The sequence below is a fragment of the Lampetra planeri genome, chromosome 57, assembly GCF_965212315.1.
Source record: "Lampetra planeri chromosome 57, kcLamPlan1.2.h2, whole genome shotgun sequence".
NCBI classification, from domain to species: Eukaryota; Metazoa; Chordata; class Hyperoartia; order Petromyzontiformes; family Petromyzontidae; genus Lampetra; species Lampetra planeri.
In genome coordinates, this window is record NC_136163.1 from 6,729,288 (window position 1) to 6,748,770 (window position 19,483).

Consider the following 19,483-nt stretch of genomic DNA (forward strand, 5'->3'; position numbering starts at 1 on the left):
ACGAGCCGCACAGACGCACTTGATCGCCGTAAACATTGCCGAAACGGACGGCGGTCTCAAGGCACGGCGTCGCAGCAGTACCTGCGTAGAAAAGTCCGTAGGATTTGGCCACCACCGTGAACTGATAGCCCCAGTCCTGCTGCCGGCTGCCTGTGAACTTGTAGCACAGCATGTCCCCTGTAGGGGCAGCACGAGGGTCAGGATCCCACCCGTGTCAACTTGCACGTGTTGATGGGGCGGGCCACGTGCTGTTAATGCTGGTAGGGCGCACGAGGGGGTGGGGTGTGGCCGGCACCACGCCCGGCCGCCCCTCGCCTCTGCACTGCCGATGTTGACACGCCGCACCGACGATGACACGCCGCACCGACGATGACACGCCGCACCGACGATGACACGCCGCACCGACGATGACACGCCGCACCGACGATGACACGCCGCACCGACGATGACATGCCGCACCGACGACTCGCGGAAGTCCGAGTCGACCTGGGGAAGGCCCAGGACCAGCTCGGGTAATTACCGGTTATGTTCAACCACGAGCGGGATTCGGAACTCTGTTGGCCAGGTGTTATGCGCTAACCACTGCACCACCACTCCTCGCTCACACACACACACCCCCATTATTGGCACATCTGATGGAGCAGAGGTGGATACCCATCAGTGTGTGCCCCCCACCCCCCCACACTGCCTCCCCCCACCCCACCTGATGGAGCCCACAGACCCCACTGTGGCACCACACTCACCCACACCCCCTAATGAGCTACTCAACACACCCTTACTTTAAATCGAGATTGAAAACTCATTTCTTCAAAAGTTATTTTTGTGTTTAGTTTGTTGTCCTTCCCCCGCACCTCCGATTAGCATGGGTGGCTACGTATGGTGCGAAAGAAGTTCAATACACATACACACATCTACTGCCACCGCCACCGTCAACCCACAACGCCACCGCCCACCCCACCCACTAGCACCGCCTACCCCACTTACTAGGCACCGCCCACTCCACCCACTAGGCACCACCCACCTGACAATGGCACCGCCCACTCCACTTACTAGGCACCGCCCACCTGACAATGGCACCGCCCACCCCACTCACTAGGCACCGCCCAACCCCACTCACTAGGCACCGCCCACCCCACACTGGCACCACCCACCCCATCCACTGGCACCGCCCACCCCATCCACTGGCACCACTGACCCCACACTCGCACGGGCCTCACCGGCGATGCTGAAGGGCTCCCAGTAGTCTGCGGGGCCGCAGCGTTCGTGGCGGTGAAGGTCGTGGGTCGGCACGGTGGAGACGATGAGCTGGTCGTTGGTGGAGCCAGTGCTGCAGCACGGGTGCAGGCACACCGACAGGAACGCCGCCCCCGGGAAGTAGAGACTCTCCTGCGAGAGGAGGGAACAGCAGCAGCAGCAGCAACAGCAGCAGCCGCAGCAGCAGCAGCAACAGCAGCAGCAGCAGCAGCAACAGCAGCAGCTTCTGTTACATTTTTTATTTAGGATTTGTCTCGCGCGCAGTTTTCGGTCACTGTTGGAGAGAGCGATGGGTTTCGCGGCGCCTCTGAATCGGACAAGCTGGAAGCAGCGGCAACAATTTTCCAAGCTCTGCGGTCCCAACATTGTGATGTTTGGGTTGTTTACGCATGTGGCAGAAAGCTGCAGTACCTGCGGAAAACCCACGTGTGCAAAGGGGGGGGGTGTAACACTCAATCCCTGTACAGATGGAATACAGGTGGAAATTAATCCGCTTGCTGGACTGCGATCGTACCCTGGCAAGCCAGTTGGTGACTGACGCCCATGGGTAGGGGGAGAGAGTTTCACAAATCCGTGGTGATCCACCAACTCTCGCTGCCTCCACAGTGCTGGATTGCAGGTCGCCGGTTCAATCTCCCGGCACGGCAGTTCAAACTACGGAGCAAGTTTCTTAAATCTCCCCAATCCGGCCACTGCCTGTGTCTCTCCAGCAGCACAAATGGGTCCACCAGTCGATCAGCGACCACGTCGAATGGTTCGAATGGTTCCACAGGTGGACATTCGGTGGCAGGATCGGTGAGCAGGTGAATGTGTGGCTGGGCGAGCGGGTGAGTGAGCGAGTGGGTCAACAGAGTGAACGAGTAGGCGTGTGAGCGGGTGGTGGATGAGAGGCCGAGCCGGCGAGCGGGCGAGCGGGTGACGCACCTCTCGCTTGTACTCGCTTGGGTAAGGGTGCGGCGATTCCCGCATGCGCTGCACCACCACGGGCTCCGCCAGGAAGCGAGCGGCAGTAAGCGCCAGGGCCTCCAGCAGGGGAGGGTCGCAGTGCGGCACCACCTCCTCCAGTATCTAGACCCCCACCATCATCATCATTATCATCATCGTCGCCACCACTGGCATCAGTAACAACATCACCATCTCCCATCAACAGCAGCACCACCGCAACCACTATCATCGCCGCCGTCGTCGTCATCATCATCACTACCATCATCACCACGACCACAACCGTCATCACCACTTATGGATCATTATGTGAGTAAATGGATCTCTATGCGAATCTCTGTGTCTATGTAAGGCTGTCTAAGCCATTGGTGACTGGGCTAAGACTTTTTTTGCTAAAAAAATTAGTAAATGTTGTGGTTTCACGCTTAAACACACCCGTGGGCTAAAGTAGTGAACTATTTATCTTTTGTCAACGTGACACTTTTGTTGCTGATTGGCCGTGTCGGCTGGTGGAGGGTTACGACACATTTATAAATAACGCGATCTAACCCAAAAACGTTGATTACGAGTTTATTTTGTTTAACGGTTCAGAACTCAAGAGACGAGGATGAGTCTCGTATGAAATAGCGATTTGGGGCACTACTCTTCCAGTAGGGGGCGATGACTGCTGCTGTGGGTATGATCCCAATTGAGTAATTTGCAGTGTAATTGCCGAATTTGGCCAATTCGGACCCTGACGCCAGCACACAATGGGCTACCCTTGCCATCTTTACCGTCCACTTCGAAGCAGACGGCGCGTAGTGTCAGTACGATTAACGCGCACCGCAGTAATAACCAGGGCGGCCTGCCGGATTTGAAACCGTGAACCTCCGCAAACAAGCGACGAACGCGCTACCGCTGGGCCATGTCACCGCTCAGTTTAAGCGACGGATTTATCGGACCAACACCCGGATTCGAACCCAGGATCTCCGTGCTCCGACCCCTGGACCACCTTCAGGTTAGGCTGACATTTTTAACAGGGGGCCCACGACGCCGGGCGACGTCATCGCAACAACCGCCTCACCTTCTGAAGCTTCTCCGGGCCATCTTGCTTCAGGAGTATATCGAGCAGGTAGGCCATGTGACTCGGCTCGGCCAATCCCAGCGCTTCGTGAACGGCTCTGACCCCGAAGGCCGACCAGTGGGACAGCAGGTGCGAGATCATGTGACGTGCGCACAGGGTGGCGAAGGCGTGCGTGATCTGCGAGCGGGAGGACCCCGCGGTGGAGCCCGAGGTCGCCCCCTTGCGTGGTTGCAGGGCCCTGAGTGTGGGGACACAGGGAGGCCAGGTCAACAACAACAACGACGACGACGACAATGGGATCAACACTAACAATGGGATAAACAACGGCAGAGGAGAGAAGTAGAGAGTAGAGGAGGGTAAAGTACATGAGTGTTGTCGGAGAGAGTAGAGTTGTACAGATTAGACAGGTAGGGAGGAGAGATGAGGAGTGAATAGTGGTGGAGCGAATAATAAAGGATGGAGTACAGTTCATGTAGACCTGGAATTTCTCTCCCCACTCACTGCTGCAGGGCATGGTAGAGTAGGCAAGTGGACAGTAGAGTAGAGGAGAGAGGCGGATAGTAGAGTAATGTAGATTAGAGTGGTCTAGAGTAGAGTGATGTAGGGCGATTCAGATCTGGGTGCCCCCTCCGCTCATTTGTGCAGGATCTGGAACACTTGGGTAGAGTGGAGATCAGGGTACAGAGAGTAGCGGAGGGTGATGTAGATATAGGTGCGACACTCTCTACTGCAGGAGCTGCTCGAGTACAGGCTGGTGGAGAGTGGAGGATCGTGCAGAGTACAGGAGAGTAGCGAGATGGGTAGAGTGGAGTGATGTAGACGTGGCACTCACTGCTGCAGGAGCTGGGCGCTGCGCTGGCGGACGATCTTGCCCGCCGTCGCGGTGAGCACCGGCTCCTCGCTGCACACCGCGACCGGCACGGCCGCCACGGCGCTGTAGGGCACCGCCCGGCGGCATACCCCCGGCACCGGCTACACCGCGCACGGTGTACCGCACACACAGGATTAGCTGCTCGGATAATCCTCTCATCGCTCGGCATCGTCAACAGCGTCATCGTCGACAGTATCGGAATCGGAATCTTCGTTAAGTTGCATCAAAACCATCATCATCGGTGTCATTGTCGACATCGCCACCACCACCATCAGTGTTATCATCGGTTATTGTCACGATCATCATCGTCGTCGTCAACAACAACGTTGAGTGTAATGATTATTTATTTTTTATAGCGTCGTCGTTCATGCAAACCTCAATTGCAAAATCGCTGTGGAACCACAGATGCCGAGCTGGAAGGCAGCAGCCAGGCGGGTCAGCCGGCGCTTCCAAAAATTGCCCAAGCTCTGCCGCCCTCTCTATATTAAGATGATTTCAGGAAATGAATGACGAGCGTGTACACATGTGGGAGTAAACCGGGGAAAACCCACGCGTGCAAGCGGGCAACGCTCGATCCCGTGAAACAAGCGACAGATGGAGATCAGCCCGCAATTTGCTGTACCGCCCCCGGCTCCTGGCGACCCAAGCAACACTGCGGGCCACCGTCTAGAAGAAGGCCTCCCCACGTGTCACAATGGGTAATGTGCACCGATTGGCAGCATTCCTGCGCGGCCACAGCGGCTCACTGCCGTCAGGGACCCCCCCCCAACCCCCGGCGGTGCTCACCTTGGCGGGCAGCACCACGGCGCCGCGGTCCAAGTGGGTTTCCCAGGGCACCTGGGGGGCAAAGGCATCGGCGGGAGCCTCCCGCGCCACGCCCTCCTCCTCCCCCCCCGTCAGCGATGAGCCCCCCAACCTGAACCGCGTGGCGACAAAGGCAAAGATCCCCCGTGTAGCCTTGAACAGACTGTTGGTGCAAGTGCCGTTCAGCGAGCGCCTATGAAGGCTGAAGGCACGTGGGGAGGTGGTGGCCAGCACCATGCCTCGGCGCCTTTGTCTCCCCAGTGGCGATGTTGACACACTGCACTGAGACGACTTAGGACCGGTTCAGATCATCATCACTGGTGCGGAAATGTAACTCTGGTCGATGGGTTCATAGCGCAATGTGTTAACCGCTACACTACCGTGTGGTGACAGGAAGGCAGGCAGGCAGGTGGGGGAGGGAGTTTGAGGGGAGGAGGATGAGCTCACTGTTTGTGCAGCTCGAGTGCGAACGAGTGGAGCGGGCCGGAGTGGCGCTCCCACAGCGCTCGCAGGTCATGCGGCTCTGCGCCCAGAGAATCCCGGCACAGCTGCAGGCGACGGGGGGGGCAGGGGGGAGAGAGAGAACCACGTGCTTCCTCACCATTCCCAACATCAGCGCTTGCACAACTAGCGGCTGGTTGTCATGCCGAAGACAACAATGTTGAGAAAGATGAAGACAATGATGACTTTGATGTTGATGACAATTATGACAAAGATAACGCATATGATGACAGACACAGGTTGAAGATGACTATAATGATGCTGCCAAATATGAAGGCACAGGCGCACAGATGACTGTGATGAGATCAATAATGATGCCAAGGATGATGATGATGATTCATGATGATAACCGATGATGGCTAAGACCATCGTCACAGGCTAGCGACGCCGAATGCGCTGAAGGCACCGTGCGTGCTCCAAGCGTCCTCACACCTTGAGTAAGACTTTGGTGGGCTCTGGCAGGTCCTCCAGGGGGTCTTCAGGACTCGCACCAGTACTGTCTACCGCCTCATCGTCTTCCTCCTCCTCCTCCACCCCATCTCCCTGTGGTCTCCCCTTGGGATCCTGCTCCTCCGCAGGCTGGGCCGAGGGGGTCACTGGAGAATTCCCGGGGTCCCCTACACCGGGGTCCCTTACACCGGGGTCCCCTACACCGGGGTCCCCTACACCGGGGCCCCCCCCTTCACTGGGGTCTCCTTCTCCGAGGTACTGCATCAGGGATAGCATCTGGGGTAGAGAACAGCGAGAGGGACACTCCCCATTAACGACGCGCCACCAGCAGCAACGCCAGTAACGACAGCAACAGTACCAGCAAAGCCAGCAAAGCCAGCAAAGCCAGCACTAGCTGGCAAGCCGCAATAATCACCAACAGCCTCACCACCACCACCACCCTCGTCTTTCAAACCACCAGCATCCTCACCACCCCTCCCACCATCCGTATCACCCTTACGAGCCTCACCACGCCAATCACTCTCTTCACCATGCTGACCACCCAAATACCGGCCTCGCGCCACCCTCACCGCGCTCACCGCGCTCACCACGCTCGCCACCCTCGCCGCGCTCGCCACCCTCGCCACGCTCGCCACCCTCGCCACGCTCACCACCCTCACCACCCTCGCTATGCTCACCACCCACACCACGCTCATCACCCTCGCCACCCTCGCCACGTTCACCGCGCTCGCCACGCTCACCACCCTCACCACGCTCACCACCCTCACCACGCTCACCACGCTCGCCGTGTGGCCTCACCTGGAGCTCGGGCAGGAGCCAGGCGGAGCTCAACCCCGTGCCCCTCAGCGCCAGCGGCCCCAGCTGCGGCAGGAGGCTGGATCGGAAGATGGCGGCCAGTGCCTCGCCCTGCGCCTCACCGTCCTGTGAGTTCTGAGACGGCACAGGCCCCACAGAATACATGTGATGTGTATATAGATGTGTGTGTGTGTGTGTAGGGTACGTGTGTGTGTATATAGATGTGTATACTGGTGTGTGTAGGGTACGTGTGTGTGTGTGTAGGGTGTGTATATAGATGTGTATACTGGTGCGTGTAGGGTACGTGTGTGTGTGTGTAGGGTGTGTGTGTGTGTGTGGTGGTGTACAGGACACGTGTGTGTGTAGGGTGTGTGTGGTGTACAGGACATGTGTGTGTGTGTAGGGTATGTGTGTGGTGGTGTACAGGACACGCGTGTGTGTGTGTAGGGTATGTGTGTGGTGGTGTACAGGACACGTGTGTGTGTGTGTGTGCTGTACAGCAGTTATGTCTTTCGGTCCCCATATCCTCCATCACCCCTCTACCCATTGCCCGCCGCCCTCCCCCATCAACCATCAACAACAACGGCCACCATGCGCCACCAAGTGGCGGTGACATCATCATGAAGCTTGTGCCAGGCTAGGTGCACTTTGAGGCCAGGCGAAGTGTCGAAGGCTCGCTGGCAGGTCACGGGACACACTCAGGTGCCGTGGGTTGACCATCTCATACCACCACCCCACATCCCTCTCTGCCCTCCCCCATCACCCATCTCTCCCAATACCCTTACCCCAGTGGTCGCCGGTTTGGTTCCATCATCCCGACGCAACAGCTGAAACAATGGAGCAAGTTCCTTGAATCGCCTCCTCCTCCGTCTACCCGGCAGTACAATTTGGTTACACCACAGCTTGTGATGTCAGCTTAGCAAGATTACTCCAAACACCCTCCAGAGCTCTTTCGAGCGGAGGCCTTTCTGTCAGCAGTGGCACGAGCAGGGAATTGTGGGGCTGCGCCATCACCGCCTCTTCATGCGAGCCCTGCTGGTGCCTCGTGGCTACCGACCTGCAGCAGGTGCAGGATTGCCTTGAGGCTCAGAGCCAGCACCAGGGACTCGTTGTAGCTCAGCGCCACCCCCTCCGTCGCTCCCACAATCCTTTGCGGCAGAGAGGGCGGCTTGCCGGCCCGCTGCAGCAGGAGGCCGGCGATGCCGGTGAAGAGGAGGAGCCGCTCGGTGTGCTCGCCGACGCCCGGCGCCGCCATCACCACGTCCAGCGGGGCCCGTCCCTGCGGCGCCAGCTTCAGGGAGTCGTCGTCCACTGACGGCGCCGGTGGCGGCAAGAAGACAACGGGGTCGGCGAGAAACACGGTGAGAAGCCGCGGGCAAATCCTCGCCGACCGCTCACCATTATCCCCAAGTCCAATATCAAAGCCGATCCGTATCTCTATCCCCGGCGCTAACCGAAACCCTAACCCCATCCTGAACCCCAACCCCCAAAGATCAGTTGCTTATCTCTGCAACGTGCCATACGAAAAAAGACAAACCTAACCCAAACCCTAACTCTCTTCATAACCCTGTCGCCAAGCCTCTCCACATCCCTATCCAAAACCATAACTGTATCATCCCTGACCCTATCCATAACTCTGACCCTATCCATATGCATATCCCCTGAAGATTATCCATATCCAATTCACTAACCCCAACCCTATCACCGACCAACCCTCACACCATAACTCTAACCCTATCCTTAACCCAAACCCCAACCTTAACCTCAAACCAAATCCCAAACTGATCCCCTATCCCTAACCCATTGACAACCCCCTTTTGTGAGTACGAAGATGAGTAAAAATGTTACATCATGCAAATGATCCCAAAATACAAGGATTCAAAATTATCCTTAAAAATACGAAATACAATTTTATTTATCCCAAACTCATCCCCACCACACTACATTGTATCTTCTACCTGTGTCTGACCATAGGCTTTATTATGTGAATATTAATTTAACACGAAGATTTTCGCACGCAAATTATCACGATTCATAATTAACTTTTGGGTAAGGCCACGTGATGCTCTGACCACATCCGTGTCACTGAGACCGCTCCCACCACCCGACACGGCCAAAGCAAATTAAACGAGTCACCTTTGCGTGCAACCGTTTTAACGATGCGCCAATTGTCATCGTTTCAGCTCGCCCATCCAAACTTAATCGATTTGAAAAGCGACGTTTTAATCGCAACTGCACAGAGCACATTCAGGACGATATCTGGGAAGTGAGAATGAGCGGCGTGGGTGGTAGCGGCGGCGCTCGCTCGCTCTCTCTCACCCTTGCAGAAGAGGCGCGTGCGACAATCCACCACGACGCTCTCCCGCTTCTCCGTGAAACGCCTGACCGCGACGACGTCCTGCCGATGGCCGCTCGCGTCCTCCCGCTGGGCTCGCACGCCCAAACCCAGCACGCGAAGCTGGGTCACGGGGTCACAGCGCACGTGGGGGTGGGGTCGAGAGGTCAGCGAGCAGGGTCACCGGGTCCGGGATAAAGGATCACGACGTTAAGGTTGTCGGCAGGTGTGTTCACAAGGCGAGCACGCGAGGTCACAAGGTGAGCACGCGGGGAGACAGGGTCAGTAAATGGGGTCCAGGGGTCGGGGCAGATCGCGCGTCTGCCTCAACTGCTCACAATTGGTTGCAAAGACGTTCACGTGTAAGTAACGTCACCTCGCCAGCCCCGTGAAGTTTCCTCCCTCACCCCGTGACTTTACCTCCCTAGCCCGCCCTAGCCCCGTGACGTCACCTGCCTAGCCCCGTGACGTCACCTCGCTCGGGATGGCCGTTAAGAGCAGGTAGCTGATGTTGTCCCAGGAGAGGTCGGTGGGCAGGCACGAGAGACGGTCGCTGCAGAACGAGCAGAGCGCTGGGCTCCAGCGGGGCTGCGCTGCGAGCGCGTGCAGAATAGCGGTGATGGCGCTAGCCCAGTCCAGCCGGCCAGTCCTGCGGGCATCAACCACGCACAGGTGGAGTCGGGGAGGTAAAGATACCGCTGCGGTTGGCAATTGCTTCATAACAGATTTTTGGGCTATGCCACGTAGCCATCTGGGCCAAGTTTGCATCGTAAGACTCTCCCGGCCACCCAATATTTTAAAATTAAATTGCCTTGTGTACAAGCGTTTTTGTTTTTTAGATCACACCAGATGAAGAACAATTCTCTGAACCAAATGTCTCCATGAGATTCGACATTTCGTTTGAATCTGCCGGTGGAACGTTTTGCACGAGGAGGAAGCTCTGGTGCTGGCCCTTCCCAGGCATGCAGGAAGAAGTGGGAGTACCCACGCTTTACCCCACCACACGCGACGGGCACAAGTGACTCCCTGCGGCGAACCCATTGCTGGGTGGACAGAGGCGTCGGGGACGGATTTTAAGGAACTTGCACCGTTGTTTAAACTGCCACGCCGGGAGATGGAATCGCCCTGGCGACCTCTGGTTTTAGAAGTCTGGTGCGCTACTGACCGTTACACCACTGTGGAAGCTTCCCAGAGTATGGCAGAAGGCATTTATATAGCCGCCTGCCAGGTGGCTCAAGAAGTTAGAGCGCCGGACCGGTACGCCTTCGATCCTGGTGCATACACTCTGGGTTTTCGGCCGATTGTGAGCGAACTGAGCTCGATTCCCCACCACGGCCAACATCAGGGGCGATTGTCATCGGAGCCGGTACTGGATCTCTCCCCCTCCCTTCATCATCCTGCAATGACCAATGTGGAGCATGGCAGCGACATGGGCCAGCGGTTCACGGGTCAAATTTGGCAGGCCACCAGAGTGAATTCGACGGTGTGTAGAACCCCTACGCAGCAGTGCCAATCAAAATCTGCTTCGGCAACCACGGTCATGTCGGTTCTCTGCCATCGCCCCCTCCGTGTGGAACTCCATCCCTTTGCACATCCACAACATCAAATGCACTCAGACTTTCAAGAAACATCTAAAGGCCTCTATCTGTTTGGTCAGGCTGTTGAGCCTCCCTGAGCTTGGCTCCGCGCTTCTGAGTTGGACTTGTCTGCAAAATCTGACACGTTACGTCATTATTATTAATATATACGCAGTCATTTGCTTCACAGAGAAGATCAAGACCCTGTGACGTCATTATGAAAGAGTAGGCCCATCGTGTGCCGCCATCACGGACCAAATTTTACAAAACTTGAAAATGTACCCAAAAAAAAAACTCAATTTGTAAACGCATAGCAACATATCTCCCCCCCTTACTGCGAAACTACAGCAGACTGCGTCCGTGACACACGGCACCGTCGCTAGAGATGGCCTTGCGCCACAAAAATGACACGAATACCGAACGTGCCCACGACGATTAGCTCTCTCGTGGCGCCCAACCCACCCACCCGTTGGTGACGGTGGCCCCCAGGCCGATGAGGTGAGCGAGGGCCGCCCATCCGTCCGGTGGCGGCGGCGCGGCCGACCGCGCCGTCGTCGTCGCTGCCGCCGCCCTCACCGCCGTGGCAGAGTCGGCCTGCGCCGGCGCCACGAAGGGCAGCGTGCGTCCCAGCAGCGCCAGCGCCATGTGGGGAAGCCCGGGCCCCGAGCGCCAGCCGCTCCTGGGGGACACCGCGTCGAGCAGCAGCGGCACCAGCGGAGACAGCGCCTCGGGGAGCGGCTGGGAGTCAGGAGAGGAAGTGTTGGGTGGGCGGGGGGGGGGCAGTCTTAATTGTAGTAGCGATGCCAGAATATCATTATTTGCGATACGATATCCCGATTTATTATGACGGTTATCGCGATAGCAGTAAGCCCAAACTTTCCATTCTACATTTTATCGTATTGGTTTTGCACTTGCTGTACTTACAGTATAAATAAAGATTACTTAAATCCTTTAACTGCAGTTCATGCGACGTAAGCCTGCAATACGGCTTCTGACAGTTTTTAACACTCCTAACGCCCGTGGCTGTCAGTTACACGCAAGAAAGAATTGGTTTAATTGAACTTCTGCAAATACTCTCGGCTCACTTTAAGTTGCGATGTGGGAAAATAAGCATGGTTATAACTATTTATTTACAACACGGTACAACCCGAAAACACATCGGACAGCTGTAAAGCGCAACCATGGACACCTACGTAGGAATGCGAGTCTCCCAGGGAGGAACAGATTAGCCACGGGGGAACACAGATTTCTCCGACACCGACACCACCAGCAGGACATCGGCACTGCAAAAATCGGTGCAGTCTCACACGGGCCGGCGGCGTCACCGCCGGTCAACCGTTACCTCCGTGGGTGGTGGCAACATGGCTGCCAAGAGTCCCAGAATCCTCTGCTGCCGGCTCTGGCGCACGAGTGCCGCCGCTTCGTCCCCGTGCTCCTCCTCCTCCTCGCCCGTGCTGCGCAAGCGCTGGATGAGGAGCTGAGCACAGCGGGCGGAGGGCGCGGGGAGCCGGGAGGCGAAGCCGCTGGGAGTGCCCCTGAGCGCGAGCACGGAGAGCACATGCCAGGCGAGCGTCTGCAGGTAGGGCCAGCCCGACTCGTCGCTCGTAAGGAACACCGCGGAGGGCTCCGTGTCCACCGCGTGCTGCGCCGTGTGCCTGCGGGGGCAAGGGGGGCGAGCAGTTACGCTCCGGCTGTCTTGAATCATTTCCCACAAACGTACGGATGCTGCCACAGCGGTTTAACGTTTAGACGCGGTTGACACGCAATCCATCTCGACTCCATCTCATCTACCAGAGTTAACGTGGTCGTTTTTTTTTCTTTCCCTCCACCCTCCACCCCCCCCCCCCCCCCGAGTCAGTTTTTATTTGGAGGCCTGGCTGAGACCATTCGCGCACGCATCTTACACCGCGGAGTGGGGGGGGGGGGGATGTGTCACGAGGTCCGCTACTGCCGTTACCCAGGAGGGAACTTGCTGTGGGTCTGGCAGCCCAGGCAGAGCAGGAGGCCGGGGCAGGAGAAGCAGGAGACGCGGCTGCGCAGCAGGAGGCCCCTGCACGACGCGCACGCCGCCTCCAGGCGCAGCAGCTCGTGTGACGAGTCGTGGCCGCTGGGCTTCACCCCGCCTGTGTGAGGACACGCACGGCGCCACCGCCAAGTGTGGGTACGTGCACACACGTGTATGTGTACACGTGTATGTGTACACGCGCAATGCCACCACCGCCCAGTGTGGGTACACATACGCACAAGTGTGTGTGTGTCTGTACGCGCGCAGCACCACTGTTAAACGTGGGTACATGCACACACACGGCGACAGTTGTGGCAATTACAGAGAGATAATTCCGTTTTGGAAAACGGTATAAGTTGCTCAACTTGTTTTGAATAAATCATATTATTTCTATCAATGTTTTAATCTTTCCTGATTCGCATCCAAACTGTGTCACATCACGAGATGAAGATTACATTGGCAGCTCGCGCAGAGCGCTGCCGACCTGTCGTTTGAGAGGACGGCCCGCAGAACCGGATATCACGGAGCTCCCTCTAAGAGAACTCTTGTTTAAGTGTGAAGACCCAGGCCCACCACACCGATCGCTTCAGCTCATCTACACGGTGTTCAACCACCACATTGCAGGCCACAATACTTATGGAGCCACTCATTTACCCACCCACTCAGTGACCTACTCACTCACTCACCACACTGCAGGTCACAACACTTATTTTCGTGCTTCGTTCCTCACACTGCTCCACTTTTGAATTCCCTCCTCCCATCATCATCATCGTCGTCTCTTTGCTCAATGCAAGAAACGTATTACATTCTTTATCTGTGACAAATTATTTGACAGTGCCGTTTGTAGCTGGCAGCTTTGCAATTTAGCCATTTGTCCAGCAAAAGTGACATCTGTTCCACGGCGCACACTCTGCCACTGCGTTACAGCGTTTGTCGCGTGACATTTTTAAGCCGACGTTTTTTTATTTTATTTTTTCTCCCAGGGGTTTACAACAGCCGAGTCGCGGCTCACCGACGAAGCAGTCGATGCACAGGGTGCAGTCGGTGCACTGCAGGCAGCGGAAGCAGCCGTGCAGCGGCAGGGAACGGCACGCGCTGCAGAGGGTCTCGCGGTGCAGCCGCTCCCCGTACTTCACCAGAAACGCCTGCTCGCAGCACGCACACACACACACGCACAAGCACTCTTATACACGTGTATAGATCTACCCCTAATCCTTACCACACAACCTGAACACCTCTAGCTCTACCCATAACCCTAACTGTACCCCAACACCAACCCTACCCCCTATCCATACCCCTTGGTTCCCCCCCCTGGCTCTACCCCCAACCCCTAACGGCTGGGCCGAGCTTCTCCCCCCCCCCTCACCTTCTTGCACTTGTCCGGCTTGGCATCGTGGAGTTGGCGGAGCCAATCGGCGCTGTCGGACGAGAACTCCTGGAGCCAGCGCTGCTCCTTCTCCCAGGCAGCCAGCTCCTCCGCTGCGTCTGCCGACTCGCTAGGTGGGGGGCGGTGGGGTGGTTGTGAGCAAAGCGTTAGGCGCAGGTTCACGTGGTGCTTCAACGAGTCCCAAGGTTTACAGAGCGGCCGTGACACTCGCGATCCCTCGGCCTTTCCCCAGGTCACCCCCCACGGCCCCACGTTACCACGGCAGCGAGAGGACGGTAGCGGTGGTCCCGAGGGCGATGCCGACGAGGATCTCGGGGAGTTCGGCCTCCGTGAGCAGCGAGGCCTCGCTGGGCTCCCAGTCGAGGCACAGCAGGTGCAGGGCGGCCGTAGCCAGCGCCACGCGCGAGCTGCAGGGAGCAGACATCCAAGCGTCACCGCAGAGATGCGGCCGGGGTCACCGCAGAGACGCAGCCGGGGTCACCGCAGAGACGCGGCCGGGGTCACCGCAGAGACGCGCGTGGGGCGGACGAATCGGTGAGCGGGCGTGTGCCAGCCACGGTGGCTGACCTGTCGGCGTGCAGCGATGGCAGTCGCAGCGTTTGCGTGAGGGTGCCGAGCAGCTCGCGGTACCGCTCCTGCATGGCGGCCGCCAGCTCCGGCCCACACGTCCTCACCCCCTCAAGTGGGTACCTACACCACGACACACAAACCATCATCACGGCGATACAACCCCCACCGCTACCACAACTTAGCCACAACCGTCAAGACATCCACAACATGCAACCGTAAACCCAACCACAACTCTACCGCTACCACAATCGGTTTGCCTGAGAATGGGTCAGAAATTTATGAGGGGGGCACAAAGTTAAGGGAAGATTAAGAGAGTTCAGGGGGAATTGGGGGGGGGGGGTAAACAAAGGTGGGAAACAAATAGGGAGCTGTGAGGTTCCCGGGGTCCTGGCCAGGGACGTCACTGCGGCAGTCAGTGCCACTGACGTTTACATCCCTGCGAGAAGGGGAGGGAGGGAGGGGAGGGAGGTGAGATATGAACCGTGGGATGGATTCCGAGGGGAGGGGGGGGCAGCCAAACGGCTCAAAGGAGCCGGGCTTGTACCGCGGCAGCGCGAGCTGGTGAGCGAGCAGGCCCTGCAGGTAGGCGAGCGCTGGGGCCACCATCTCGAGATCGTAGAGAGCCGAGTGCAGGCTGCCATTGACGCGCGCCAGGGACGCCACGCGTTTCTGCGCCAAGGCTGCCTGCTGCGTCACCGCCTGCAGCACACTGCACGCACGCACGCACGCACGTCCGGTGGTGGAATGTCAATGTCTGGAACCTATTCGTCCTGCAGCAGCTGACGCTCACTGACAAAACAAAGAGAAAAATCCCCCCCGTGTAGCCTTAACAGACTGTTGGGGCAAGTGCTGTTAGAGAGCACCAATGACACTCGCTCACACACAAGCACACCCTCACTCGCGCATGCACACAGCGACACCAACAGCCACCTATTCACCAAGTGGTGGTGACGTGAAGTGTGGAAGGGTCCGCTGGTAGGAGGTTATGGATTCACCGAGATGACTTACAAGATGCATCACGTTTGTGACCACCCTCTTGCCCGCCTACCTACCGCCCCTCGGCCACACTCTCCCTCCTGTGCCCACCGCTGCCCTCACCCGTCCGGGGTCGCCTTCTTGTCCTTGACGAAGGCCAGGATGTCACCAACCCAGGGGTAGAGTCTCTCCTCACGGACGGGAGGGCGGACGTGGGCAGCGCCTGGTGAAGTTTGGGGAGAGGGGCGACGCCGTGTGAGGTTGGGGAGGCCGCCTGTGCCGGCCGGTGAAACCCCGGCAGCGGCGGTGGCCTGGCTACGACGGCGCGGCCGGCACGGTCCCGCCAAGGCCCATGCAGTCACGGTGGCCAGAACGGAGCATGTTTCTTGTTTTATTGTAATTGCATACGTCTTCTTACAAGAGCAAACATCATCATTATTATAACGCTTGTTTACCCAGGAGAACCTCCGGGTTTTTTAAGAGAAGGGTCCTGCCACGTTTTGCCGGAAGTAGAGCGATGCTGCTGGTGCTGCAGCCTGTGATCCCAATTGAGTGATGTGCAGGTAGTTTTCAGCACGTGGATGTTTGGCTAACACCGGCCAACGTTGCACGTTGTGTGTGTGTATGTGGGGGTTTTCAGCTACTAATGAAAATGGGAGACGGAACAAGCACCCCCCATGTGGCATCGGGCGACTTCACCATGGTTAAAACACGGAGACATTTTAGATTGGTACATCGTGGAAATTATCTGTAAAAGCAAAAAAGAATTAAAATTCTTCTTAAAAAATCTAAAACAAATGTCACCCGAAAATCATAAACTCATCCCTGCAACCCAAAATGCCGTCCCTTACCCACAACGCCCCTCGCTCACCTGCACTGCCCGAGGCTGGGTCCTCGCACGAGTCTTCGGCGGCATTACGGACGCCCGAAATAAAATCGCAGCTGGGGTCGAAGTTCACGGGCGGCAGTTTCAGCAGGAAGAGGCATTTGCGGATGGATATTTCGGCTGCGAAAGTGTTAGCAAAAAATAAGAAATTAAACAATAATAATTAACCCATTCACTTTTCAACAAGTTCTTGTCATTAATTGCACATTGTAAATTATGCGTAGTTTATCTTCTTGGTTCTTTCGGTAAAGTCACGTAGAAGGAAAAGAATAAAAATAAAACATAATAAAATAATTCTCACGACGTTTCGGCCACAACGCAAGCAGCTGTCCTCAGGTGGAGAACAGGTCTGTCTGACTGTCTACTTGACAGACCTGTTCTCCACCTGAGGACGGCTGCTTGGGTTGTGGCCGAAACGTCGTAAGAATTATTTAATTGTTTTATTTGTATTATTTTATTATTTTCCTTCTACGTGACTTTACCGAAAGAACCAAGAAGATGAACCCCTGCGGTCACGAAAGCTTTAAATCGAAAAATTATGCGTAGTTTTTTCTGCGACACAGAAAAAGGCAGAGCCCACACGAGTGAGAAAACTTTGAAGCAGTTGGATTTGTTCCACATTCTGACGACCGCCACTCACCCAAGGAGTCCAACTTCTGTCCACCCTTCTCCTCGCCATCCTCCTCCTTGGCATCCTCCTTCTCGCCACCCTCCTTCTCGCCACCCTCCTTCTCACCACTCTCCTCCACAAGCTCCACAACGCTATCCTGCCTCTGTGCCAGCTGACACCGCCGTCCATGCAACAGTGAACAACATGCATACATCATGCATACATCATGCATACATTGCTGACACGTTAAAGATGTGGGTTGTCATTGGTGGCGTCGTGAAGTGGACTTTTACTCGGCCATAATATTTTGTGGGCAGGAAAAGGCAGTGTAGCAAAATCAGTCTTGAACTTCCGTCTTTGTTAAGTTTTCCGCAACACCACGCATCACACATCAGGGAATCGCTCCGTTCAGGCGCCACTCCGAACCCCCTACTGTCCCTCCTTTGATTCTCTTCACCATCCTTTCTGGAACTTTCCATGACTCTTCACCAATCCCATGATTTTATCCTAACGGTCTCCCAACCAACCCCCGAAGTTGATTGAAACGTTGCTTGCCATTTTTTTGGCAGCAGTAAAAAAAAAAGAAGTTAAATACTTTAAATAAAATCGTCAACACAAAACTGTAATAAATATTTGCCTTGCAAAGGGGGGAAATCGTTACATATGCTTAATGGCTTGGTCATGACGTGCGATGCATGCTGGGAGCCGGGACTACAGTTACATCACCACACGCAGTGCATGCTGGGATCCTGCACTATGTTCACCCCTTGGGTTGAACTCCAGGTGACCCTCCCACCGTCCCTCCCTCAGAACCCTCCCTCCTCCTGCACTCCCCCACCATCTCCCCTCTCTCCCTCCCTCCGATCTCCCCCCCACCCCCTCTGTTATTCCTTCCTGCACCCTCCTCTCCTTACCAGCCAGCTCCGGACGGTGCGGGCTTGAGCATAAATCCAGCGCAGGTCCTCGGTAACCGCCGCCGGCGCCACCTCACCCGCTGCTGCAACCACAGGGAGGCAAAGCGCCTCGTGAATGGCCAACTCGGAGAAACGCGATTCGGGCCCGAGTCACCGAGCCGTGGCCTCGTTGCGGGCAGCTATAGAAATATTGGGCCCAACATAAAAAGCTTGATATTTTGGGCCTGCTCCTTCCCTAACACCCCAAGCCTTACCCTTGACCCACCCTAAAAATGTGTTTTAATAATGTGGTGAAAATGAGAAAAAATGGATTCCATACATTAGTTTATAAAATACAAAAGTGGCTATTTTTAATAATTTGATAATTTATTTGCATTCCGAATCCATTCGGACACATATAGGACAGAATCAAACAAAACCTAAATATGGGGCCGCAGGCTCTCATTGTCCGATTCAAACCATTCCCACTGAATGCCACAATGAAGCGAATCATTCCGGCGCCGCCCAATAGAAAGCTGCCGTTCCTAGTTCACTGGCATAGGGGACAGCTCCACACACAAATGGACTTCTACCTCCCTCCAACCCTTCCCCATCATCGGTCGCCCCTTATCCACTACCCCGCCAAAAATGTGGCCGACCGGCCGTGCGCGTGTGTGTGCGCGTGTGTGTATGTGCACGCGTGTGCGCGCGCGTGTGCCCGCGTGTCAACGCCGCTCCTGCCGCTGCTCTCACCGTACAGTGTGAGCTGCTGCCGCAGCGGCCGCGTGTGATGCAGCAACGCCGCGAGGACGGCGCGCGTGGCCACCTCGATGGTGTCGGTGGCGCCAGCACCACCAGCGCTACCACGAGCGGCACCCCCCTCGCACGCCGAAAGCAGCGCCAGCGCCGCCTTGGAGCCGTGTGCCGACGCCAGCGCCAGCAGCAGTTCGTGAACTTGCTTGTCCGCCGGAGCGGCCTGCGGTGAAACCCGGGCGGTGTAACGATGAGGGTTGCCAATCGGTAACCGGACACAGTTTTGAGAATCGATTACGGGTCTCTGAAAGTCAGGAACCAGATAAATCCATTGCCGTGTAGTTTTAGGAGGAAGAGGTGGACGTACCCACACTTTACCCCAAGTGTGGTGAACCCACTCATGCTTCTGGGCGGAACGGGGTGGCGAGGGCGATTTGAGAAACGTGCACCGTTGTTTCAACTGCCGCGACGGGAGATTGAATCGAACCGGCGACCTCTTGGTTCCAAGTCCGGCGTGATAACCATTCCACCGTAGCAGCAACCCATTGCTCATGGAAGAAATGATCACAATCCCTCTCTGGGCTGTGTCTTCCCTTTAACGATTAATATAAATGTGTTACGTTTGTTTTTTGCGCGATTCTAAAGAGCGCAAGGCGATGGAAGGCTCCGTCGTGTTTCATAGATATCGTCTGGCAAGTGCCTCACAGTAGGCGGCGATGTTGCCACGTGTAATCTCAATTCGGTGATTTTTTTTTTCCAATTTGGCAAAAATATAGACCATTGTGCCGACATACACAGCAGGCAACTGTTTA

At 56.4% G+C, this 19,483-nt stretch overlaps 1 protein-coding gene across 3 annotated transcripts in view; it reads right to left on the bottom strand.

Moving 5' to 3' along the window:
* ZZEF1 (zinc finger ZZ-type and EF-hand domain containing 1) overlaps positions 1–19,483 on the bottom strand; it is a 47,691-nt gene that overhangs the window by 4,519 nt on the left and 23,689 nt on the right. For 2 of the 3 annotated variants that reach the window (XM_078618454.1, XM_078618452.1), the window contains exons 26-50: positions 18,672–18,894; positions 17,940–18,022; positions 17,056–17,197; positions 16,401–16,535; positions 15,653–15,752; positions 15,099–15,263; positions 14,552–14,674; positions 14,242–14,391; positions 13,964–14,093; positions 13,610–13,742; positions 12,550–12,715; positions 11,935–12,247; positions 11,059–11,330; positions 9,490–9,664; positions 9,000–9,138; positions 7,738–7,991; positions 6,684–6,815; positions 5,868–6,161; positions 5,382–5,482; positions 4,917–5,046; positions 4,092–4,231; positions 3,260–3,497; positions 2,179–2,322; positions 1,218–1,386; positions 82–177 (exon numbers count right to left, since the gene is read on the bottom strand). In XM_078618454.1, the coding sequence (XP_078474580.1) occupies positions 82–177; positions 1,218–1,386; positions 2,179–2,322; positions 3,260–3,497; positions 4,092–4,231; positions 4,917–5,046; positions 5,382–5,482; positions 5,868–6,161; positions 6,684–6,815; positions 7,738–7,991; positions 9,000–9,138; positions 9,490–9,664; positions 11,059–11,330; positions 11,935–12,247; positions 12,550–12,715; positions 13,610–13,742; positions 13,964–14,093; positions 14,242–14,391; positions 14,552–14,674; positions 15,099–15,263; positions 15,653–15,752; positions 16,401–16,535; positions 17,056–17,197; positions 17,940–18,022; positions 18,672–18,894 (4,147 nt within the window). The remainder of the gene's footprint in view (positions 1–81; positions 178–1,217; positions 1,387–2,178; positions 2,323–3,259; positions 3,498–4,091; positions 4,232–4,916; positions 5,047–5,381; positions 5,483–5,867; positions 6,162–6,683; positions 6,816–7,737; positions 7,992–8,999; positions 9,139–9,489; positions 9,665–11,058; positions 11,331–11,934; positions 12,248–12,549; positions 12,716–13,609; positions 13,743–13,963; positions 14,094–14,241; positions 14,392–14,551; positions 14,675–15,098; positions 15,264–15,652; positions 15,753–16,400; positions 16,536–17,055; positions 17,198–17,939; positions 18,023–18,671; positions 18,895–19,483) is intronic. The other variant, XM_078618453.1, reaches the window with a different exon arrangement.